At 52.3% G+C, this 26,356-nt stretch overlaps 1 protein-coding gene across 3 annotated transcripts in view; it reads left to right on the plus strand.

The window, feature by feature from the left end:
• Positions 1-26,356, plus strand: part of LOC141999433 (uncharacterized) — a 79,131-nt gene that overhangs the window by 42,151 nt on the left and 10,624 nt on the right. For 2 of the 3 annotated variants that reach the window (XM_074972822.1, XM_074972821.1), the window contains exons 3-5: positions 9,634-9,824; positions 10,522-10,719; positions 18,802-18,966. In XM_074972822.1, the coding sequence (XP_074828923.1) occupies positions 9,634-9,824; positions 10,522-10,719; positions 18,802-18,966 (554 nt within the window). The remainder of the gene's footprint in view (positions 1-9,633; positions 9,825-10,521; positions 10,720-18,801; positions 18,967-26,356) is intronic. The other variant, XM_074972823.1, reaches the window with a different exon arrangement.

The raw sequence follows: 26,356 nt of genomic DNA on the forward strand, positions 1-26,356 counted from the left end.
GCGTTCTGTCGTCCATCATGGAAAAACCATCCACTATGTCCTGCATGTTGCTCAGAGTCAATACCCTTCTTAGCAAAAGTCTGTTGATGGCCCTGCAAACTTGGATCACAACAGATCCTACGGTAGATTTACCCACTCCAAAGTTCAGAGTAGCAGCCGTGTTAGTCTGTATTCGCAAAAAGAAAAGGAGGACTTGTGGCACCTTAGAGACTAACCAATTTATTTGAGCATAAGCTTTCGTGAGCTACAGCTCACTTCATACAGTCCACTTTCTGCATCCGATGAAGTGAGCTGTAGCTCACGAAAGCTTATGCTCAAATAAATTGGTTAGTCTCTAAGGTGCCACTAGTCCTCCTTTTCTCTTTCCTCTCCAAATTGATGCCCCACTGACCGGTAGCAGTCTGGCATTGCAAGCTTCCACAGAGGTATCGCCACTAGCTTCTCCACTGTCAGAGCAGCTCTCATTTTAGTATTTCTGCGCTTCAGGGCTGGGGAAAGCTCTTTGCACAGTTCCTGGAAAGTGGCCTTGCCCATGCGAAAGTTCTGCAGCCACTGCTCGTCATCCCATAGCTGCATAATTATGCTGTCCCATCAGTCAGTGCTGGTTTTCCAGGCCCAGAAGCAGTGCTCCACCGTGTCAAGGTGATGCGTGACTGTTGCCAGCAACTGCGAATTGCTCAGCTCTGTGTCTTCCAGCAGAGCTGTTTGCATGGCATTACATTGTTCTGTGTGGCGGCTCCTGTATTGGCTGTTTAAATACCGCAGGATAAGGCGCAAGGTGTTTGTAATGCTCACAACAACAGTGTACAGCTGAGTGGGGTCCATGCTTATTGTGCTATAGCAGGGGTGGGCAAACATCAGCCCACAGGCTGGATCCGGCCCGACAGCCATTTAATCCGGCCCTCGAGCTCCTGCTGGGGAGCAGGGTCTGGGGCTTGCCCTGCTCCAGCTGGGGAGCAGGGTCAGGGGCCGTCTCCTGGAAGCAGCAGCATGCCCCCCCGCCCCATCTGGTTCCTACGCGTTGGGGCAGCCAGGACCCTCTGCTCTGCACGCTGCCCCTGCAGCTCCCATTGGCCAGGAACCGCAGCCAATGGGAGCTGCAGGGGCAGTGTCCGCGGACGGGGCAGCATGCAGAGCCGCCTGGATGTACCTCAGCATAGGAGCTGGAGAAGGGGCATGTTGCTGCTTCTGGGAGCTGCTTGAGGTAAGCGCCGCTCGGAGCCTGCACCCCTGAGCCAATGAACATAGTGTGGACATGCAAGATTGACTTGCTTAAATCGGAGGCTCAGTGTCAACTTACATGAAGTTGACTTAACTTTGTAGTGTAGACATGGCCATAGTCTTGGCTGGGGACAGAGGCGGTGCTTCATGTGAGGTCTGCTGGCCGTTAACACTGATCAGCCAGGATGTTGTTTTTGTTCCTGCTCTTCTGCTGTAAATGTGAAGGAAGCTGCCTTTTTTCAGCAAAAAAGGACAACACTTTAGACTGGTTTGACTCCATTGGATCCGCATTCTGAACTGCACAGAAGGGAGGGACAAATGTTTGCCACCTGTGGGCCCCTAGGTTCTGCAGCTGGCTGGAGACTGCTTCAGTCCCCAGCATAATTTAGAGCCGTTTGATGACTGCTTGATTTTACACCTGGCTACATATGGCCCCAAGGCAGCTGACAATAGCTTGAAACACAGAGGCACTGCAATCATGCCCCATTTCATTTGGCTACAGCCCTCCACTCTGGGGATGGGTGTAGTGTCGCTGCACTGGCCTCCCAGAGAGTCGCCTCACTAAAGGGGAGTTCCCAGGTAGCCGATAACACCAGTTTTCTAGTGGCTTGGTGCCAGCAGTGCTGGAGACCAGAATCTGCCCCACCATCTTTGACTGAGGGACTCCTAACGTAAACCTGCATGCATGAGATCAGGTGCAGATTCTTTTTTGCTTCCACTGGATCAAATTATTGTATTGTACTGTACGTGGCCCACTATTTTGTAAGGAAAGATTTTGTCAACATGGCTCTGTGGCCACACCCTAATCCCATTACAAAGCAGTTGCTAGCCAGTCACATGACTCTTTGATTAGCTTTTATAAATAGATTTGCTGTTTAAAGAGCAGCAGGTTTAAGCAAGCAAGGCAACCCCCAACCCGCCCGCCCGCACTCACACGGGCACACTGCCCACATCAGGAAGGACACAGCAGAGAAGAAATCTGTGGGGTCACCAGGGCTGGCTTAGACTTGCTGGGGCCCAGGAATGAAGCCCAAGCCCCACTACTCAGGGCCAAAGCCAAAGCCCGAGGGCTTCAGCCCTGGGCGGCAGGACTCAAGTTGCAGGCCCCTGGCCTGGGGCTCAAGCCCTTGAGCTTCAGCTTTGGCCCCCCTGCTCGGAGCGGTGGGGCTCGGGCTTTGACTGCCCCACCCAGGGTAGTGGAGCTTGGGCGGGCTCAGGCTTCAGTCCCACCTCCTGGAGTCGTGAAGTATTTTTTTGTTGTCAGAAGGGGGTGAGAACCCCTGATCTAGAGCATCATCTACTTAAACAGCTGCTGCATTTCAATGCTGGGATGCTAAGTATATATTTTTTAACACACGAGTACCAGCACATAGGGAATACATGATGGTGAAGTGGAGTAGGAAGGTATCATCAGCATGAATTTGAGATCCACTCCTGGGGAGTGAATCCAAGAATAAGTAACCCAGGCCATCCTGAGTGAGTACCAATACCACCTTTGTACCACCCTCATCTCTGTACCAATCCTCCACTGCCCTGTATACAGTACTTGTTAATTGCTCATGCTACAGAACAGCCAGCTGAGGATGGTTTAGAGAGTATATATTTTGCTATTTAACTGGGACTTTTTTGTGTCATTCTCCCTGGAAAGCCAAGAGTTTAGGTCACCAGAAGCCCAATTCATTCCTGCTATAGAGCTGAGGGCTTCCTGCTGTCTTTGCCTCTTCCCTGTCCTTCACTGGCCCCCAGCACAGACTAGAGCAGCCTGAAGGCTGTCCTAGCTTGTGACCAAGAGCAGTGACTCAGAGGGGCTCCTTCAGCAGAGGGAATAACTGGAGTGCAGTGCTGGAGTCTTTTGAAAGGTCTGTGTCACAGCCCTGTGGCCCTATGAATGCAGCGATTTCCCTCAAAGGGTAGCACGCTGGCCATTGTAGGCTCTGTTTAGCTGTGTAACTGGGGTGGAGAGCTTGGGCTGTTAATGAGATACACATTGGGCCTGACATGACTTTGCAGGCATCCATTACAGAGAAACCAACCCCTTGAAAGTGTCCTTCGTAGGTGATGCTCTTGTGATTGATCAGCTGCTGATTCGGGAGCTTTGGGAAAGCGGATCACTGTTTATTTTTAGCATATTTGTCCTTCTCTCTTGACACACACACAAAAAGAGAGAGAGGGAGATGATTTAATTCATCTTTATTGGAGTGAGTGTGACACCAGGAGTCCTGGATAAACAGCTTCTTTGGTCAAGGTCCTCTGCAACCGCTTCATTGCCATAAAGCATCAATGTACAGAACACGTGGTCCAGAGTAACTGCTGACCGAGGACAGTTCTAACCATGTGGAGGAGGACAGTACTGTGAAGCGTCTCCGTCTGCTCTGCCAACACAGCCCACACTCTCTGCAGAGTCCAAATTCGCCCCTTCCTGGGGCTTGGCTTTATGAACAAAGAAATCACCAAACTATTATCATAGCGAGAAGCTCAAACCTTCCTTGCAGGATTGGCTGCTCCTGGGGTTCCTCCCTGAGGGATGCTCAGCTCACACCAACTCTTCCCTCCTCCAAGATCCACTCCCACCTCTCTTCTGTCCGGGTAAGACGAGGAGAGCAGGAGAAGGGTATAAGGGACAGGTTGAGAGGGAGGCTTGTGCGGAAGGAAGTGGGGTGCAGGAGGAGTGGAGCAGAGGTGCAGGCAGGAGTGAGCTGTATATATCACGGCCACCTGTTCACTGACAGAGAAAGAGGTAGAGGGAGCTGAGTTGCTCTGGCCGAGGTAATGCTGCCCACCAGTGGCAGAGCTAGGAATACAAACCAGGAGTCCTGGCTCCCAGTCCTCTGCTCTAGCCACTAGATCACACTCATCAGTTTCTATCTGTTCAGATCACTGTGGTGATCTCTGAGTAGAAGCTGGAGGACGATGGGAACTGTGGAAAGGGCTTTGTCCCCATCTGTTGTCAAGCTGCCTATAAATGGCATGATTCCCACCAGCTGCTCAGGAACTGCCACAGCAGATAATTGCTTCAGCTGCTGTTGGACATTGTGCTGCTGGGCAGGTCTGTTCTCTACGGCTGTGGGAGGGTCCCTCATTACACCCTCATCAGATGGTGTTGAGGATCCTACTGCTTCTCTCTGGGGTCTGTTGTTTTCCCCTCCCAAAGGGGTCTCCCATTTCTGGCCCAGCCTATGTTCTAAGTTTACTCTTGCTTCAGGGCACAAGCTGACTCCTGCAAGCTGACTCCTACCTCCCTGCGAGCAGCAGTCCAGGCAGGGCTCTGATCCGCCGAAGCAGCAGCTGTGTTCCTGGCCCAGGGCATCTTGCTTAGAATTCCGGGCCCTGATGCACTGTTAAGGGCGTGTGTGAATTGCTCCGTAAAAGTCAAGGGAGTGACACGATTCTAAAATCAGTGAGAGAGTGGAGATCCCAGCCCCAGGCTGGCAGATTTTAGGAACCTGCGGAGACCACAGCCAACGGCCAGATTACCCAGAGAACTCTGTTCCCATTTTAGCACCTAAAGGAAGGGTCAGATTTTCAGCTCAGCCCCCTGGAGCCCCTTCCCCCCAGCCCATGATGAACAGTGGCAAAATCTTGCCCTATTCCCATAGAACAATGGAGAATTACCTTCCGCATGTTCAATAGTGGCAAATTCCCTCCCCCCTCCCCTGAGAGCAAATGGGAGCTGAGACCTTCTGAAAATCTGGCTCTAATATCCTGGATGGCATGGTTGCTCCTCATCCCAGTGACTCCCACCCTACCCCAGCTGGCTCTTGGAGTGACAGCGATGGGATCCGGAGAGAGGGTCGCTGCTTCTCAGATGAAATGGCAGGAGATCTTCCTGCTGACACCACCCTGCTCCCTGGACCCTGTGCCCATCGCCTGGTGCAAAGAGACTCTGACTGTAGAGATGCCCCAGCTGGCTCCCCAGACGGAGATTACCTTGATATAGAAGCTGAACTCCTAGCTGGGAGCTGAAGAGGAAAGGCCACAGAAATGGGCTGGGGGGTGGAAGAGCCTGTGAAACATTGAGCTGGCTCCTTGTCAAAGCCCTCACAGCTGGGAGCCAGCTCCGTTCTTTCTGTGGAGGCAGCCTGGACTTGGCATGGGGCTGGTGTTGCATTGGGAGTGCACTTTCTCTTCCACAGCGAAATTGAGGCCATAAATCTGGCAGCTTGGCTGGCTTTGATGGCTCTGAAAAGGAGCCCTCGGAGGAGGGGGTGGTGCTCCGGGTTCCCAAGAATTCTATTGGCTGCTGGTTTGGTTTAAAGCCACCTCAGGCATCCTTACCTTATGGGGTCTGGTCCCACTTGGGCATCTGCTCCAAAGGCCCAAGGAGTTTGCTGCTTCTCCATCCCACCCCCAAAGAAACTCATGCCTGGTTTGAGGCAGCTAGTGCCCTGCTGCAGTCCCAGAACCACTGCAGCACTGGTGGCTCTGCCAGAAGCCATCAGCAGCTTTCCATCACCTGCTGTCAGCCAGTGAGCTCATTCCAATCAATGCAGCAATTACGTAGCACATCTTGCATGTGAGCAAGCCGGTGGCTGGTAGCTCACAGCTGCATTAGGGCAAAGGGGGGGCAGGGGCAGGGTAGGGAGAGCTTTTAATAGAAAATACTGGTGTTATTTTTAATGTTGCTGGAATGTCTGTGATGTTTGGAGTCCCTTCCTGGAGTGCCCCTGGTCTCTCTACCCTGGGGGTTCACATGTGCAGCTTCCTTTCCCAGGGTTTGGGGTGACTGGGGCTGCTCACCCAGAAGTCTCCCTCACCTCCCCAGGGCCCCTGCGATGTCTCATGCTGCTCTCTCTCACCCCAACCACCAACAGGGATTGAGGGTGCCAGGTTTAGCTTCTTTCCCGCCTTCAGCAGTCTCCTGCTATCCAGAGCACTTGCTCCATGTTGGGGTTCAGGCTCTCAGAGCTCCTTATTAGCACTATTGCAGTAGTGCCCAGAGGGATGGGGGGTTGGGAATTCAGGAGCACTCTTTCCCCTGGAGCTCAGGGGCCTCAGGACTTCTTACATGGCTCTCTATGGGTTACAAATTCCCAGGATTCCTGGCTTATATTTTGCATACTGATCTTCTTCTGAGCTTCTTCTCATACTCACCAAATGTTTTTTTCTCTCTGCTCTCTTGGATTGCAGAATCCCAGGATTCCAGGTTTGGATGTCGCACATCAAACTTTCTCACTTGCTCTCTTGTGTTTCAGAACTTTTCTTGTTCTTTATATTGTAATTCTGGATTTCAGGGGTTTTGCTTGCTTGTTTGTTTTTGCAACCCTGGAGGATGCCCAGTCACAGATCTGTGCTTCAGGACTCCTGGTGTGATACACTCAGTCCTCCTCCCAGTTCCCCACACTGCTACACTACTGCTTCACACAAAAACATCCGGATTTCGGGCTCCAGCAGACAGAACAAGGCCCAGCCCACACCGTGTGTTTAAGTGACTAGTGCTGAAATACAAATGGAGTCTATATCATGGCATGTTAAAGAGAGGTTCCACACAGACTAAAGCGCTGTGTAGGCAGGGCACAGAGTAATTATAAACAATAGCAGATAGAAGGCTATATTCTCCACAGAGCAGAAACTAAACATAATCAAATACAAACATCTGCAAGAGTGATATTACTGGTCAGACTTAGCCCTGCAGTTGCCAAGCATGTCAGAGTTTAGCTTCAGAGCCTGAAAATTGGCTCATTCTGTAGCTTCTCAGGCGTGAGCATTCTTATGACTAATAGATCTGAGGAAGTGTGGGGGGTGGTTTTGCTATAAAGAGGGGCCCACCTGGCAAATGATAATGGCAGAGCCTTCTTTCTGTGTTGCAGAGGCCGGGGATCTCTTGGAGCCCTACATTCACTGCCTGGCCCTGTCTATGCTAAGCACATGGTCTCAGCATTTCCCACCATTGCTCATGCCGGCTGAGCAGCACCGATAGTGTGAGCACCATTAGGAGCCCAAGTGTAGAGTAGGTGACCAGATAGCAAGTGTGAAAAATCAGAACACTTTTGTTTCGGAGTGTGGGGGGAGAGGTTATAGTTGTGTATATAAGACAAAGCACCTAATATCGGGACGTCTGGTCACCCCAGTGTAGACAGGCCTCCAAAACACCACATTGATTAGACCTGCTGCAAGAAGGATTATGTGACAGTGTTAAAATACAGAGGTGGCTACCACCACCCCGTGCTGCCGCCAGCCCATTGATAGCAGGGCTCCCCGTGCTGCTGTTAGGGGGCTTATTCCTTCACCCACTCACTTCCCTGGTCCTTCTCGCATGAACAGAGAGCAACAATACCCGAAGTCCAAAGGTGCAAACAATTTGATGTTTATTGGGGTGAACTTCCAGCAAGCATGATTCCAGTTTCCTTCCTTAGTATCCTCCTTCCCAGCTCTGACACCACAGAGCCTTACACCTGTGTCCCTGTTCCCATTCCTGCCCTTAGCCAAACATGATTCCAATTTCCCCAGCCCCATTCCCTGTTCCCATTTCCCCCACCCGCATGCCCACCCCCACCCCCCTACTTCCTGATTGACTGCAGACTATATAGTAAAACTTGACTTCTGCTTTGCTATACCTTAACCAATTATGTTCCTGAAATTTAACTAACCAATCCTAACATATTGTAACATGATTATGTACCCAATTATATCCCACCACCTTAATTAGTTTACACCCAGCAAAATTAATTATACAGCAGACAGAAACAATCACAGAACCAGACAGAGATTATACAGACAAACAATAGCAAAGTGGGAACTATAATGACAAAACAATACAGAAGTGAGGATTTCACATCCCAGCTATTGATAAGTGAGTCCTTGCCAGACAGGATGCTATCGAACTAAGTTTCCTTTTACATTTTCTAGGCACTTCCCTTTCTCTGGAGGTGATAGGCACGATCAGGACAGGATTGTATTCCTAACAGCCCAATAGCACCTTATTTCAATGTGACTAGTTTGGAATGTGAGGATGAGACCGTTCGCTTCCCAGCTTATGGCTGCCTCTGTTGCTTAGCCAAAGGCCTTAGCCTAAGAACAGGGCCTCAGACTGTCACAGTAAGAGAAGGCCCTTACACCGGCAGACAGTGATTTTGATTCTCTTTTGTACCTCTATAACTAGCCAAGTGATAAGAATACACCTAAATTCTTAGAGTATAGGCCTTTACAGACAGGCCTGAATATCTATATCCTAACAGCTGCCACCAGCCCGTTTATAGCAGGGCTCCCCATGCTGCCACCACCCCATTGATAGCTGGGCTCCCCATGCTGCCGCCAGTCCACGGATAGCAGGGCTCCCCATGCTGCTGCCAGCCGTTTATAGCATGGCTCCCCATGCTGCCACCAGCCCATTGATAGCAGGGCTCCCCATGCTGACACCAGCCCATTTATAGCAGGGCTCCCCATGCTGCCGCCAGCCCATTGATAGCAGGGCTCCCCATGCTGCCACCAGCCCGTTTATAGCAGGGCTCCCCATGCTGCCGCCAGCCCATTGATAGCAGGGCTCCCCGAGCTGCCGCCAGCCCGTTTGTAGCAGGGCTCCCCGTGCTGCCGCCAGCCCATTGATAGCAGGGCTCCCCGAGCTGCCGCCAGCCCATTGATAGCAGGGCTCCCCGAGCTGCCGCCAGCCCATTGATAGCAGGGCTCCCCGTGCTGCCGCCAGCCCATTGATAGCAGGGCTCCCCGAGCTGCCACCAGCCCATTGATAGCAGGGCTCCCCATGCTGCCACCAGCCCACTGATAGCAGGGCTCCCCATGCTGCCACCAGCCCATTGATAGCTGGGCTCCCCATGCTGCCACCAGCCCACTGATAGCAGGGCTCCCCATGCTGCCACCAGCCCATTGATAGCTGGGCTCCCTATGCTGCCACCAGCCCACTGATAGCAGGGCTCCCCATGCTGCCACCAGCCCATTGATAGCGGGGCTCCCGGTGCTGCCGCCAGCCCACTGATAGCAGGGCTCCCCATGCTGCCGCCAGCCCATTGATAGCGGGGCTCCCCATGCTGCCACCAGCCCATTGATAGCGGGGCTCCCCATGTTGCCGCCAGCCCATTGATAGCTGGGCTCCCCATGCTGCCACCAGCCCACTGATAGCAGGGCTCCCCATGCTGCCACCAGCCCATTGATAGCAGGGCTCCCCGTGCTGCCACCAGCCCGTTTCTAGCAGGGCTCCCCGTGCTGAGCTGGTGTTAGCTGCGATAGAAAATGTGCAGATGCTTTCCCCAGTGCGGGACGTCTCCCTCTCCCTCCCCACTCCGGGAAGTGACAACTTCAGCTCTGCTCAGTGATTACCTCCCTGACATGCAGCATGTAGGCCTGAAGGCAAGAGGAGCCTTTCCACCATCTCCAGGCCCTGAGCACCTGCCTGGTGGGATATGCTTGTAGCAGAGCCTGTTGAAAACCCTTCGATCCCCACTGGGGCTTTGCCGTTGCCAGGACTGAAGATCCTGCGGTGCTGCAATCACTGCGAGATTGTGGGCACGATCAAAGGGGAGAAGAAGTTCAAAGGGGCGCACTGGCACTGCTACCGCTGCCGCAATGGCTTCAACCGGCGGGACGAGGCGGTGAAGCACTACAAGACCCACTTCCGGAACCCCCACACCACCTTCCAGATCCAGATCACACAGGTGAGCACTGGTGTGTGAGGTGGCATGAGGGATCCAGGGAGAGCTCTGAGGGTGGAACAGAGGGGTGGGGGTTTGCAGGTGGATAGTTCAGTGGATAGGGCACTAGACTGGGCTCTTTCCCAGCTCTGTCACTGACTCCCCGGCTGGCCTGTGTAAGTCCCTTCCCCTTGCTGTGTCTCTGTTTCCTCCTCAAGGAAAGGGGCTGGTGGCCCTTGCTCCCCCCTGCACAGCACTGACGTGAAACCCCCGCCGGAAGCATATTCTCAGAGCGATCTGTGTGGGTAGAATGCAGGGATTGCTGTGCAGGCAGCAGCTTCAGTGAGAATCCAAACCCCTCAGTAGCTATAGGTGTGCAAACCTCCCTGGGAAACAAGCCCTGTCTACACTGTAACATTATCTGCTGCTGCTAAGGGCTGTTAACAGTGGAAGCTATCAAAGATGGTTTAACTGCAGGTCTCAGGTTCAAGCCTCTTGAAGACCCCCGGGTGGTCATCACAGCTTCACAGCCACTGGACTAAATGAACTAATAAGCCTGACTTCACTGGGTCTTGTGTGATTTTTAACTCTCCTGCTGTTGAGCTAGTGCAGCTGTGACAGCCACCCCAGCCCCCCCCGTCTCCCCCTGACAGGTGGCTGCAGGAGGCATAGGCAGCTTTCACCTCGATGAATGTTTGTCACGGCCTCTGCCTCCATGCAGGATGTCAATAGCCGCCAGTATTACCAGCACAGCGCCGAAGCCCACCCCAAGGCCTATGGTAGCCTCCATGTGTCCACCGGAGCCAGCATTGATGTGATGGCCATAGGCTCGGTGCTGGCCCAGACCGTCCTGGCATCAGGATCTCCTGTCTTCACCACCGACAAGGGGACAGAAAGCCTCTCGGGCAACCCTGCCAAGGTACGTTTTGTCACGCGGTGGGGACTCTCTCAGAGCAAATGGTCACAGGCCAGGCATGGGGCAATAACAGACCATGCACAAGGCACTGAGACTTGATCAAACCTGGGAACACAGTCCTGCTACACCTTCTGGTGAAAACAAGGCTGGGTGGGGGACGGTAGATGGCTTTCATGCTCATCTCCTTATGTGTGTTCCGTGCCATTTCTCCTCCCCCAGCCACGCTGCTGAGCACAGAACTTTCTACCATCCGGGTGCAGAGGCAAACAGTGTCTCCCACTGCCTGTGTCTAGTACGTGTGTGTCTCCTCAAACTTTCTGGCTCTGGTGACCCTTGAATCTAGGCACCAAATACAAGCAGTTCTGCTTCAGCGTTGTCCTGGCAGGACAGCTGGCTCTGCTCCGCGGCCCGAATGCTGCTGCCTTTACTGAGGAAAGGCAACATGCACACACAGGTCTGTTGCAGGAGGGATGTGAACTGAGCCTGATTCCCTGCAGCAGGGAAATCCTCTTCACAGGGATGGCTCTGCCTCCATCTCCAGCGAGCCCCAGCCTATGTGGTTTGTGCTGATTGCAATGTCCTTGAAGTAGTGTGGGGGGAGAGGTGGTCCCTTGTTTAGCTGGGTCCGACCCTTTCAAGGGCTTGGTAGATGAGGACGAGGGCCTGGAACTGGATCTGAAGCTCATTGGGGAGCCAGTGTAATGCAGGTACTGCCTTGTTTAGCCTAACCAAAAGAAGGCTGAGGGGAGATACGATTGCTCTCTATAAATATATCAGAGGGATAAATACCAGAGAGGGAGAGGAATTATTTAAGCTCAGTACCAATGTGGACACAAGAACAAATGGGTATAAACTGGCCATCAGGAAGTTTAGACTTGAAATTAGATGAAGGTTTCTAACCATCAGAGGAGTGAAGTTCTGGAACAGCCTTCCAAGGGAAGCAGTGGGGGCAAAAGACCTATCTGGCTTCAAGATTAAACTTGATAAGTTTATGGAGGAGATGGTATGATGGGATAACATGATTTTGGCAATTAATTGATCTTTAACTATTCATGGTAAATAGGCCCAATGGCCTGTGATAGGATGTTAGATGCGGTGGGATCTGAGTTACTACTGAGAATTCTTTCCTGGGTATCTGGCTGGTGAATCTTGCCCACATGCTCAGGGTTCAGCTGATTGCCATATTTGGTGCCTGGAAGGAATTTTCCTCCAGGGCAGATTGGAAGAGACCCTGGGGTTTTTCACCTTCCTCTGCAGCATGGGGCACGGGTCACTTGCTGGAGAATTCTCTGCACCTTGAAGTCTTTAAACCATGATTTGAGGACTTCAATAGCTCAGACATAGGTGAGAGGTTTATTGCAGGAGTGCGTGGGTGAGATTCTCTGGTCTGCATTGTGCAGGAGGTCAGACTAGATGATCATAATGGTCCCTTCTGACCGTAATATCTATGAGTTTATGAGTATGTGGCTCGTATACCTGGTTTATAACCTCTCTGCTCCGCTGCAGGGAGTTTAAGTTCCCGAGTTCCCTTGACAGACAGGGCATTGTGATGTCAGACCGTTCTTTCTCTGTTGGTGTGGCAATGAATTACACCATAAGCAGACTCAGTCCCACAGAGGAGGAGCTGCCAGTGCTGGGAGGAGCTGCCAGTGCTTTACTTCCTGTTAGGGCAATGCATTGCCAAGGCTGTGCGAAGAAGCTGAGGATTTGAGACTGGCTTCACTTACGCCAGCAGGGGGGGTAGTTTCTGCAGCTCAAGTGTGTGGGACACTTGGTGAAGAGTGCAGCTCAAGTGTGTGGGACACTTGGTGAAGAGTGCAGGAACACAGATACTGAATGCCCCAGAGGCACCCCGGGGAGCCTTTGTATATGGGAGACTGGTTACAATGTGGCCTCAAAAGTGATGTGCCTGTTAATGTGGATGAGTTTGCGGAGCTTTAGTACCCAAGAAATTGAGAGGACTAAAGGCTCTAGCTAAAGCCAGGTATAATGCAGATAATAGATATGCAAGACTACTCCCCAAAGTTCTGCCAGTGTACCTCGATCCTCACCTGCAGTACCCTTGCTATTCCAGTCCTGGGTCACACCTGAACAATAGGCAATTCTGCCAAATGAAGTGACAGTGGTTGTAACATAGACAATTGTCCAGCTGGGACTAGTACAAGATACCAGAGTCAGGAAGTCCTAGAAGCACTGCCGGAAACTGAGCCGCCAACTCTGACCTAGGCCCTGCTTGGCTAATGAAAGATCCAGGAGTATCGTGATCCCTACAAAGGAGACTGTCAACACGTCCCTTGAGGAGGGAAATCTACCACGCACCCCAAAGTGGCCCATAAGTCAGCAACACTTGAGAAACCAGCACGCAGCAAAACCAGCTTCTCCAACGATAGCCTGGTACCCTGGGGGAGGGATAGCTCAGTGGTTTGAGCATTGGCCTGCTAAACCCAGGGTTGTGAGTTCAATCCTTGAGGGAGCCATTTAGGGATCTAGGGCAAAAATTGGGGATTGGTCCTGCTTTGAGCAGGGGTTGGACTAGATGACCTCCTGAGGTCTCTTCCAACTCTGTGAACTCCCCTCCCACTCCTGAGCAAGCTAACTGAAAAACACACCACAGGTCATCTCCACCTGCATCTAGACGCTGCCAATATCCTGAACCATTCAGACTTCAGCCTAAGTAACGTCTCTTGACCATGGATGGGACAGTACACCCATATTGCCTTTGCTGGGCCTCTCTCAAGTGTTTGATACAGCTGACAATGGAGTCCTTCTGTCCATCCTCAAACACATGGCAGGGAGTTGTGGATTCATGCTGCGGTGGCTTCAATCATTCTCAAGCTGCACCCGGAGAGTTTTCCTGGACACCTGCTCCTCCAACTCCAGAGCCCTGGACTGTGGTGTCCCAGAAGGAATCCAACCTTTTCCCCAACCTGGTCCATATCTGTATGGAACCACTGGGAGAGATTGTGAAACAGTGTCTGTGTGAAAGGGGGTCAATTTTGGAAATTTGCCGAGGTGCCACTTAGATTTTAAAGCTGAAATTTAACAACCTAGATTTGCCTACTGCATAAGTGTTATACCTATTGTTAAATGAAATCTAATAGGATAGCCTCTTTTCACTGACGCTAAGGAGTGTTAGCTTTCTAATTTAATGCTAGGTTCTTTTCAGGCCAGCTTTTAACTTAAACAGTATTTCTCAAATCAGGACACTTGGTTACTTTTAACTAATCAACAAGTTATTATTTCACCCAGAACCCCAATATACAATCAGCTGTTTACCAACCAAGTGTAGACACAGCGATGTTGTAGGTACCTACTGTACAGACACCAATACAGTCTCGCCAGCAGGTGTCAAATCCTAGGGTTGAGGCTCAGCCGGTGCACCAAGGAACATGCAAATCACCAAGATTTCTTCTTACAGGTACTTATGAACATTTTTTTGTACCTAACACATTTATCACCCTGCTAGTATTTCTCCAAAGAATAATGATATGCTTGTCGTTAAGACACTTTTAAGAGTACACTCCGTGCTATGGGAGCACATTGGTCCAAAAGAAACAAATTTAGTCTATCAAAAGCAATTGCTTGAAGTTATGGTTCAAATCTCTCTTAGGCCAATTTGTTTGCACCTATAAATGAGGGAATGCAGATAGTTAAAATAAAACTTATGGTTACCTGGTGTCTCACTAGAGAGTGTAGACTTAAACAAGATAACCTACAATTATTTATGTTACAGAACAGAAGGGGAAATACAGTCTTTGAAATGAAATCTCACCACTTCTTATTCTCTTAACCCTAGTATGGGGGAGAGTCCTTTCCATGCAGCTGGTCCAGGTGTCCGTTTCATTGGGGATCCTGCAGCTTCTTTGTGGGTTCAGCCAACTTTGGGGTCCCACATGGTGACCTCAGTTTTCTATATCCTGATTTCAGGGCTTGGTGGAATGGGCAGCCCTCTGATTTCCGTTGGCCATTTGCCATATTGCTCTCAGCTTTCAGCTTTGAGTTTCTTTCTCTGCTGCTTCTGTTGATATCCAGTAGAGAGCGAGAGTGTATAAGAAATTTCTTTGATGCTTCGTTTAGTCCAAGGTTTGCTCATTTCATGGATTGTATTTCATAATTTGCCCCAAGTATTGATTTGGTATCCCCCCCTTTTAAGCAATTTATTTTAATATTCCAAAGTTTTACCCTGGTTAAGTGAATATGTCTTTCAATAATTCTTATGACTGCTAGGGTGCAATCATTTACCAGGAAAACAAAATATCTTAGAGTCTTCTAAATCTCGTGGACATGATCTGTACATTCTCTGGTTATATCTAATACTCTTCATTTCATGCCTTTCAAAGCTTGTCATATACATTAGGAACAAGAGAGATTATTTACATATGTAAGTGGGGGACAGATCCCACTATTGTGGGGAACTTTCCTGGCTTATACACTACCCTGGTGGAATGGGCTAGCAAAAGGATCCAAGTCCTCGCTCCCACTTCCTTTACCCAGAGGCCTTCCTGACCTTGAGGGCTCCCCTCCCACTCTTCTGTGTGGCAGAGCCCTTGTAACCCCGACAAGGCTGGGCCCAGGATTCCCTTTGGGGCTTGACCCCCAACATTGTCGTGGTCACTTAGGACAGGGGTTAGGGTGTCCCCATTCCAGGGTGGTCTTTCCGCTCTGGATGCTTTCCTGACCCCACTGATCATTGCATAAAATTCAAGCAAATACAATTTATGAAACAGCAACCAATTTAAAAAATAAGGAAACAGTGGGAAAGGTTAAAGGAAAACATGTAACCCTGCTCTTTGGCACGGGGACGTCACAACCAGCGTCTCTGGAATGTCCGGGCAATTCACAGTCTGTTTCTCACAAGTCCCAGGCCTCCCTCCCAGGCCCTGGCTGTGCTGCAGGGATGCTCTGAGTTGGACACTTGCTCTGGTGGTGGCCACACACCCTCAGGGTCAAGGTGGCAGGATCCTTCTTCCCAGTGTCGGCCTCCACTTTGGGGTTATGATCCCCCTCCAAGTCTGGCCTGCAGGACCTCTTGGTTGGGGTGTCTCCCTGCGCTGGGCCCACTGCCCAGGGTCCCCCTCGCTCTTCCCAGCTGCTCACCACACCTGGCTCCAGCCCCAGCACTGATGCTGCTCTGCCTCCAGCCCCCTGGGCTGCTTCTCTGGCCCCTCTGGCTCTGGTTGCTGCAGCTCTGCTCCTAGCACTGACCTACTCCCTGGGCTGCTTCTCTGGTTCTCTCTGGCTGGCATGGCTCTGCTCCCCAGCTCAGCTCAGGCCCCTGCTCCCTTATCTCGGCCCCACTCTGGCCCCAGTTCCAGCTCACACAGAGGATGGGACCCCCTGGTCTCCTGACTCCCGCATTAGCCTGCCTGCCCTGTCAATCAGGCTGACCTGGAGCATTGGCCTCTCTCCATTGCCCCTGGGACTGTCAGTCCCCAGGGTCCTGATTTCCAGTCAACCCTGCCCCTTTCTTTTGGTACCAGGAGCTAGCAACCAAAAACCCCACAGAGTTTTAGTAAGGGGCCAACAGTCCCCTTACACATAGAGAGATGTATACCTGGTTCATAGGCAAACAAATGTGTAAATTTATAAGTTGGGGTGAATATCTATGTATATATATATATATATATATAAATCAGGAAGTTTGACCTATGGAATTTTCAGGTTTTTGGGTCACCAGCCAAGCTATTTCTAAGTGGTTTAAAACCTACATTTTGTTTTTCTCTCCTGTGATTCTTAATTAACATATAGGAGACAATAGCCTTAGGGCACTCTGCGTAGGAAAAGTGCTCAGTTACTCTTGTTTGTCACCTGGCAGGGGCTCTCCTTAGCTAGACTGAGAGAAGGGAATCTCCTCCATAAATAAATTATGGGAGTCTTTGATTTGAGAACCTAACCATAGTTGAAAAATTTCTTATCAAGCAGCAGTGCTTTCCCTTTTTGGGAATTGCTATAGCTTAATTAATGCTCCCCAGGGCCAGACATGGGTGGTACATGAACCCCTCTCCCCTCCCCCATTTGGGGAGGCTAGCCCCCAGACCTGTCACTTCCACCCGAGGCCCTGCCCCTATCTGCCCCTCTCCTCCACCGGAGCCCCAAGTCCTGGTCCACTGGCTGGCCTGAGTCCCAGCCCACTGGCTGCCCCAGGCCACCAGCCGCCCTGCCCCCTCCACCCCAAGCACCAGGCCACCAGTCGGCCCAAGCACTGGCCTGCCTGCCCCAGCCACCCCAAGTCCCATGACGCTGGCCAACCCATCCCAGCTGCCCTGGCTGGCCCCCCCTAGCCGCTCTGAGTCCCAGGCCAGTGGCCAGCCCTCCCCAGCCAGCCCAAGCCCACCCGTCTCCGCCCCGGCCAGCCTGAGCCCCAGCCCACCGCCCCAGCCACCCCAAGTCCCTAGGCCCTGCTGGCTTTGAGGGAGAGGTTGAGTGAGGGCAGGAAGAGGAGCAGTGTGGGTGGGGCCATAGCCTGGCTCTTTGGGGAGGCTTAGCCTCTCCTGGTCTACTATATCCGCTGCCCATGTCCCCAGACAAGATGTCTCACCTGTTGGGATAGGCCTATTGACTGTCATTGCCTTTAGATCCAAAAGGAAACAGAGTGATTGCCAGCTGATAGGTAAAAGGGCAGACAAAAAGTTGTCAACAGCATATTTTCAAGGCATATTTTAACCTCTGTACATCTTACAACGGCATGGACTAAGGTGCCAGCCACACCTAGGCAACACCCAGCTTCTACATGACCTTCCCATCAGACACAAAGCCAAACCTAGCTGAAGTGTCTCAAACTGAATCCTGAAAGAACAAGATGCTGCTGGTGGGGAGAGGAAGGATTTCAGAGAACTTGCTATGTTTCTATCACCACCCTCCCTTGAGGCCAACTGCCTTCTGCTTGTCTAGACAGTCAGTGGCCACCTGGATACCCAAACAGACACAGATAATTAAAGCTCTGTTCCAGCTATGGGGGGCAAGATGATCATTCCCCTCTCCCATCAGGTTCAGACATAGCGACAGTGAGGCTCCCAGTCCCCAGTTTGATTACTGGAATTCTCTATCCCTAGGTATGGAGGGGACAACTTTTAAAAAGCTGCAGTTGTTCCAGAATACAGCAGCACAGGCCTCAGAGAGCTCAGTGGGATGCTGCTCCCTGCTCTGCACTGGCTCCCGATTACATTCAAGATCTTGGTCGACCCCTTCAAAGCCTGTCATGGGATTGGCCTGAGTTACCTGGGAACTCACCTCACCTTGTGAGATCATGGCTTCCCACAACGGCTGCTGAAACAGCAGGGACTGTCAGTCTCAAGAGCAAGATCAGTTAATGCAGGAGGGTGGGCCATGTATCTGGAACTCGCTGCCAGCCGAGATCAGAATGGGCATGATTCTCAGAGCCTTCAGAACACAAGACAAAACCAACTTTAGAGCTATCTTTGTGCATATGAGCAATGTTGAGTTCTTGCTGGCTGCAAGGACGAGAGGGAGCAATTTATCTATCTCCCTGGAGTGCATAATTTCTTCATAGATTCCAGGCTAGAAGGGACTATTGTGATCATCTAGTCTGACCTTCTGTATCACACAGGCCACAGAACCTCCCAACATAATTCCTCAAGCAGATTGTTTAGAAAAACATCTAATCTTGATTTAAAAATGGTCAGTGATGGAGAATCCACCATGATCATTGGTAAATTGTTCCAGTGGTTAATTAGTCTCACTGTTAAACAGTTACACCTTATTTCCAATCTGAATTTGTCTAGCTTCAACTTCTAGCCACTGGATCACATTTGACCTTACTCAGTAAGAGCCCGTTATTAAATATTTGTTCCCTATGTAGGTACTTATAGAGTGTGATCAAGTCACCCCTTAACTTTCTCCTTATTAAACTAAATAGATGGAGATCTTTGCATCTGTCTCTATAAGGAAGGTTTTCTAATCCTTTAATCATTCTTGTAGCTCTTCTTGGAACCCTCTCCAGTTTATCAGCCTCCTTCTTGAACATCCTCTTTAAGCCAGTACACCTTGTGCTGAGTCCCCAGAGTGCATATTCTGTCCCTAGCACTCTCCCAGGGCAGCGTCTCACTCTGTCTTCTCTTTTCAAAGGACAGCAGTTTCAACAGCAGGATCATGCTGGGAGTAGAGGAGATGGCGGGGCTCAGCACCTCCTCCTCATCCCTTCCCACCCATCAGACCCTGGTGCTGATGGACCCTGATGGAGACAGTGGCAACATCATCTTTGAAGAAGGAGACAATTCTGTGGCAGGGCAGGTAAGAAGGGAGCTGGAATTGTAGCAAGACAGTCAGAGGAAGGATGGCCCAGTGGTTAGGGTACTAGGCTGGGCCTTGGGAGACCTGGATTCAAGTCTCTGCTCCACCACAGACACCATGTGTGACCTAGGGAAAGTCACGTAGTCTCTCTGCCTTGATTCCCTATCTGTAAAAATGGATCTGAGCAGGGTTGTGAGGTAAGGATTGTTTGGTGCTCAGATACAAAGTCACAGTGCCATATAAGTGCCACCGCTACGCAGTCAGAGCCTGCCTGGATGCACATTTCATGCCTTGTACATGGGGAGCTTGGAAATACAGGGCAGTAGTTTTAGTCAAAGGGTGAGGCAAGCATGCAAAGGACTGTGTTTAATGCTGTGGCTGTGTAATGCGTTGGTGCTCACCCCCCCCCCTCAGGCTCAGCGGGAGGCCCCTCTGTCTCACTGTGTCACAGTGGTCGAAGTTAATTAGCTGGGGAACTAGCAAAGCGCCAGTCTGTAGCTCTGTCCCCTTGGGCAGGGCCTAGCAATAAGCAGGAGTCTCGGGGCCTGAGCCCTCTGGGCAAGGCAGGGCAATCAGCAGTCTAGGGGCTCTGGCCCTTGGGGCAGGGCTTGCTTGCTGCTTGATAAGAAATTTTCCAACTATGGTTAGATTCTCAACTCAAAGACTCCCATAATTTATACACCTGGTGGTGATGGGCGGTGCCGAGTGGATGGGGTCCGAGCCCTTGGGTGCCCCCACTCTAAGGCGGAGCAGTTGCCTCCCCTCCCAGTTGGGGGCCCTACCGCTGATGCCATCATGCCCAACGCCCTGGTTGCGGGTGCTGAGCTCATTGCAGTGCCCGGGCCTGGCATCGTTGAGGGCCCCTTTCCCATCCCCTCAGCCCCTGACTCCAATCGAGAGGTGCCGCACCCCTGTAGCTTAGCTGCTGGGGATCCTTACCCCGCTTCTGCCCCAGCTCCTGATCCCATTGCTGGTCCCAGCCCCGCTCCTGCCTCTGACACATTGCCCGCCTTCTTCCCCTCTACCTCCCATACTGCTGCCACCCCAGGGTTGTCTCATTTCCCCTTTGTTTGGACGACCCTCAGGGGGTGGTTTTTGTGTCTCCCTTCCCCGACCCTTTAGAGGCTGCTCTCTTCCCTCCACCACTCTCTCCCTTGCTGGGGATGGGGACGGGTTGCATGGCCCCACCACTACAGGCGCCTTGCCGGGGGTCTGCCCCCTGTTTGCCCATCTCTGTGGGCCGCGGGGTCGTCATAGGGGCCCAGCCACAGGACGATCGCAGGTCCGTGACTCCATCCCTCGCTGCACTGTGGGTTGAGCCGCTCCGCTTCCTGGTGGAAACCCGTGGTTTCAAGGGTAAGGTGGAGCTCGCTCTCCAGGGCTGTGGGGACTTCCACCTCGTCCTCTGGACCATGAAGGCCATTTTGGGGGAGGGGAGGGGGACCGAGAGGCAAGACATCATGGCCTACCAGCGGGCCCGCAACTTCTGTGACTCCCTGCTGGCTTTTGGGGTCAGTCAAGGATTGTTGCGAGGCCTGCTGACACCCCTGCCTGCAAGGATCCTCCCCAGCCCTCACTATGAAACCAACCATCTTTGCCACCTTAAACACCCAGGGCTGTGGGGTGGATCTCCACAGGTGCCAGGTGCTCTCCTTTCTTTGGGAGGGAGGATACTCTGTGATTTTCCTGGAGGAGACCCACACCGCTCCAGCCACCGAGGCTAGTTGGTGGCTAGAGTTGGGGGATGGGGTGTACTTTAGCCCCTCAGCACTCATTTGCTGGGGTGGCCACCCTGTTCTCCCCTGACCTAAGGCCCGAAGTGCTGAAGGTCGCTGAGGTCATGCCTGGTTGCCTGCTGCACCTCTGGGTCTGTATGGAGGGGCTGACGTTGAACTTGGTCAACGTCTATGCCCCAAACTCAGGCCCGGAGCAGGTGCGTTTCTATTGGCAGGCGTCTGCCTTCCTCAGCACCTTGGATCCTCGTGAGTGCCTGGTCCTGGGCGGGGATTTTAATACCACCCTTGAGGACCGGGCTTGCTCTGGGCTCGAGAGCAGCCAGGCTGCCGCAGGCATCCTAAGGGAGATCGTCAACCATCACTCCCTGGTGGACGTCTGGTGCGACCACTACCCGGCTGACAATACCACCCTTACCTATGGAGGTCAATGGGTCGTGCCACTCCTGGCTAGACTGCATTTATCATGTTTCCATCTAGCACAGGCTCACTCCTCCAGAGTTTGGCCCGATCCGTTCTTGGACCACCATTTGGTGTCCCTGACGGTCCCTCTTACTCCAGAGAGGCTGGGGCCGGCCTATTGGCATTTCAACAATAGTTTTCTGGAGGATGTGGGCTTTGTGGCATCCTTCTGGGAGTTCTGGCTGGCCTGGCGGGGGCAGCGGTGCACCTTTCTTTCAGCCCAGCAGTGGTGGTATGTGGGGAAGGTGCGCGCCCAGCTCTTCTGCCACGACTACACCCGGGGCGCCAGCTGGCCGAGAGATGTGGTGATAGAGCAGTTGGAGCGGGAGGTCTTGGAGGTGGAGAGGTGTCTGGCCACCAGCCCTGGGGATACATCCCTCTGCGAAGCGTGCCGGGAGAAGCGGGAAGAGCCCTGGGCCCTGGAGAACCATTGGGCCCAGGGCGCGTTGGTTCGATCACACAACCATCTCCTTCAGGAGATGGATCGCAGCTCCCGCTTCTTCTACGCCCTGGAGAAAAAGAGGGAGATTAAAAAGCAGGTCACCTGCCTTTTGGCAGAGGATGGTACCCCCACTCACAGACCCGAGGAGATGCGTGGAAGGGCCAGGGCCTTCTACACTAACCTCTTCTCCCAGGATCTGACCAACACCAACACTTGTAGGGTGCTCTGGAACAAACTTCCAATGGTCAGCGTGACGACTGGGACCGGCTGGAGCTACCTCTCACTCTGGCCGAGTTCTTGGAAGCCCTCTGTCTCATGCCCACCAATAAATCTCCAGGGCTGGACGGGCTGACCATGGAGTTCTACCATGTGTTCTGGGATGTCCTCGGCCCGGACCTTGTCACCGTCTGGGCCGAGTCCTTGGGGAGTGCGGTCCTCCCTCTGTCGTGCAGGTGAGCTGTGCTCACCTTCCTACCCAAGAAGGGGACCACCGCGACCTTCGGAACTGGTGTCCCATCTCGTTTTTCAGCACAGACTACAAAGTCGTAGTGAAGGCCATCCGCTGCGTCTGGGGTCAGTGCTTGTGGATGTGGTCCATCCTGACCAGACCTACGCCATCCCAGGCCACGCCATCTTCAATAATTTGTACTTGGTCCAGGACCTCTTGGAGCTCGTGTATAGGGATGGTCTGTGATTCACCCTCCTGTCCCTGGACCAGGAGAAGGTGTTCAACAGGATGGACCATGGGTATCCTCTGTGCACTCTGCGGGCATTTGGCTTTGGGCCCCAATTCGTGGGTTTTCTCCAGGTGCTGTACGCCTCTGCGGAGTGCTTGGTCAAGCTCAACTGGACCCTGACCAAGCCGGTCAGCTTCGGCTGAGGGTTACGTCAGAGGTGTCTGTAGTCAGGCCAGCTGTATACTCTGGCAATCAAGCCCTTCCTCTGTCTCCTCCTCTGGAGGTTGACGGGGTTGGTGCTTTGAGAGCCAGAGTTGCGGCTGGTCCTGTCAGCGTATGCCAATGATGTGCTTCCTGTGGTCCAGGACCTGGGCAACCTGATGCAGGTGGAGGTCTGCCAGGCGATCTACTGGGTGGTCTCCTCCACCTGGGTCAACTAGGTCAAGAGCTCTGGCCTGATGGTCGGGCAGGGTGGCAGATGAGCTCCCTCCCACCCGCACTGCAAGCCATTCGGTGAAGCGCACGTCACTGCTCTATCTCGGCGTTTACCTTTCCGCCATGCATCCTTCTCTGCCAGAGAACTGCAGAATTTGGTGGCCAGGGTGAGTGAGTGGCTGTGGAGATGGACAGGACTCCTCTGGTGCCTCTCCCTGCGGGGGAGGGCATTGGTGCTGAACCAACTAGTCCTGTCCATGCTCTGGCACCGGCTCAACACCCTGAACCCGGCCCAGGGATCCTGGCCTGGCTGAAGAGGGTAACTCTGGAGTTCTTCTGACCGGGGTTGCACTGGGTCTCTGCAGGGTTCTGAGTCTTCCCTTGGAAGAGGGAGGACAGGGCCTGGTCTGCCTCCTCAGCAAGGTCCATGTCTTCTGCCTCCAGGCCCTGCAGAGACTCCTTTATGGTGCAGGTATTCCGGCGAGGAGCACGTTGGTGCACGCCTTCCTCTGCCGCCTCCGAGGGCTCCGGTACAACTGGCAGCTCTTTTTTCTCCACCCGAGGGGTCTTCTGCGAGACCTCTCCAAGCTGCCGACCTTCTACCAGGACCTACTCCGGACCTGGAAGCTGTTCTCGGCAACCAGGTCTGTTGTGGCCACCGAGGGGGCGGACCTTCTCAGGGGAGCCCCTGCTACACAATCCCCAGCCTATGTGTGCAGGTGGCAGAGTCCCCCTCTGTGCGATGGAGGCTGGTCCTGGCAGAAACCACCAGAATCTGAGATCTCCTGGACTATGATGGGGGGACTGGGTGGATCCCTGACTGCTTGGTTGATGCATGAGGCTCTCCACCCTTCAGATCCCACTGCACGTACACGAGGATGTGGGGGATGCCTTGTCGCTCACCTCTTGGGTTTTCCTTGAGTGGGTCCTGTGAGAGGGTGCTCCCCTCCCACCCCTCACTGCCGGCCCTCCGGATATTTTCATCAGGCCCCTGTCCCGTGAGACCCCACCCCCAGTCCTCTCCCTTCTATAACCCAAGCTGGCTGCGTGCCCTGCAGCCGGTTCGCTTCTGAACCGTGCCACTGGACCAACTTTACACGCTTGTACTCCACGTGTTTCACTTCCTCACCCTTGTGTCCCGCCCTGATACCAAGTGGCAGGACAATCTACCACCTGTAGAGGGTGAGGAATCCTAGTGTGTCAGCCTCTATTCCATCCTAGTCCCACAGCCCCCTGGGGATATCGGTTGGCGGCTCCTTCATGAAGTCATGAGAATGGGCATGTACCTGGCACGGTTCACCCCTGTCAAGGCTGATTCCCCTCTCTGGCACTCTGAGTGCAGAAGGTGGGGGCCCGCAAAGATTCTAACAATTAATATTGGCCACTCCAGGCTTGTAGTAAACTCCCAAGGTTACAGCTCTTTTTTCCTGAGTGAAATCAGGAAGGCCAAATCATACTTGGAGGTGCAGCTAGCAAGAGATGTTCAGAGTAACAAGAAGGGTTTCTTCAGGTATGTAAGCAACAAGAAGAAAGTCAAGGAAAGTGTGGGCCCCTTACTGAATGAGGGAGGCAACCTAGTGACAGAGGATGTGGGAAAAGCTAATGTACTCAATGCTTTTTTTGCCTCTGTCTTCACGAACAAGGTCAGCTCCCACACTACTGCACTGGGCAGCACAGCATGGGGAGGAGGTGACCAGCCCCCTGTGAAGAAAGAAGTGGTTTGGGACTATTTAGAAAATCTGGACAAGCACAAGTCCATGGGGCCGGATGCACTGCATCCGATGGTGCAAAAGGAGTTGGCGGATGTGATTGCAGAGCCATTAGCCATTATATTTGAAAACTCATGGCGATCGGGGGAGGTCCCGGATGACTGGAAAAAGGCTAATGTAGTGCCCATCTTTAAAAAAGAGAAGAAGGAGGATCCGGGGAACTACAGGCCAGTCAGCCTCACCTCAGTCCCTGGAAAAATCATGGAGCAGGTCCTCAAGGAATCAATTCTGAAGCACTTAGAGGAGAGGAAAGTGATCAGGAACAGTCAGCATGGATTCACCAAGGGCAAGTCATGCCTGACTAATCTAATTGCCTTCTATGATGAGATAACTGGCTCTGTGCATGAGGGGAAAGCAGTGGATGTGTTATTCCTTGACTTTAGCAAAGCTTTTGATACTGTCTCCCACAGTATTCTTGCCAGCCAGTTAAAGTATGGGCTCGACGAATGGACTATAAGGTGGATAGAAAGTTGGCTAGATTGTTGGGCTCAACGGGTAGTGATCAATGGCTCCATGTCTAGTTGGCAACCGGTATCAAGCAAAGTGCCCCAAGGGTCGGTCCTGGGACTGGTTTTGTTCAAAATCTTCATTAATGATCTGGAGGTTGGCGTGGATTATATCCTCAGCAAGTTTGCAGATGACACTAAACTGGGAGGAGAGGTGGATACGCTGGGGGATAGGGATAGGATACAGAGGGCCCTAGACAAATTAGAGGATTGGGCCAAAAGAAATCTGATGAGCTTCGACAAGGACAAGTGCAGAGTCCTGCACTTAGGACGGAAGAATCCCATGCACCGCTACAGACTAGGGACCGAGTGGCTAGGGCAGCAGTTCTGCAGAAAAGGACCTAGGGGTTACAGTGGACGAGAAGCTGGATATGAGTCAGCAGTGTGCCCTTGTTGCCAAGAAGGCTAACAGCATTTTGAGCTGTATAAGTAGGAGCATTGCCAGCAGATCGAGGGATGTGATCAGTCCCCTCTGTTAGGCATTGGTGAGGCCTCATCTGGAGTACTGTGTCCAGTTTTGGGCCCCACACTACAAGGATGTGGAAAAATTGGAAAGCATCCAGCGGAGGGCAACAAAAATGATTAGGGGGCTGCAGCACCTGACTTATGAGGAGAGGCTGAGGGAACTGGGATTATTTAGTCTGTGGAAGAGAAGAATGAGGGGGGATTTGATAGCTGCTTTCAACTACCTGAAAGGGGGTTCCAAAGAGGATGGATCTAGAATCATAGAATCATAGAATATCAGGGTTGGAAGGGACCTCAGGAGGTCATCTAGTCCAATCCCCTGCTCAAAGCAGGACCAATCCCCAACTAAATCATCCCAGCCAGGGCTTTGTCAAGCCTGATCTTAAAAACCTCTAAGGGAGGAGATTCCACCACCTCCCTAGGTAACTCATTCCAGTGCTTCACTCCCCTCTTAGTGAAAAAGTTTTTCCTAATATCCAACTTAAACCTCCCCTACTGCAACTTGAGACCATTACTCCTTGTTCTATCATCTGCTACCACTGAAAACAGTCTAATCCCCCATGAGAACCAGGGCCTGTCATCTAGTAACTTCTGTTAGTTGTCTGAAGAAAGCCTCGTCCACCTCATCCCCCTGGTCTGGTGGTCTGTAGCAGACTCCCACCACAACATCACCCTTGTTGCTCACACTTCTAAACTTAATCCAGAGACTCTCAGGTTTTTCTGCAGTTTCATACCGGAGCTCTGAGCAGTCATACTGCTCTCTTACATACAGTGCAAGTCCCCCACCTTTTCTGCCCTACCTATCCTTCCTGAACAGTTTATATCCATCCATGACAGTACTCCAGTCACATGAGTTATCCCACCAAGTCTCTGTTGTTCCAATCACATCATAATTCCTTGA

This window comes from Natator depressus, chromosome 15, assembly GCF_965152275.1.
Source record: "Natator depressus isolate rNatDep1 chromosome 15, rNatDep2.hap1, whole genome shotgun sequence".
In the NCBI taxonomy this organism is placed as follows: domain Eukaryota; kingdom Metazoa; phylum Chordata; order Testudines; family Cheloniidae; genus Natator; species Natator depressus.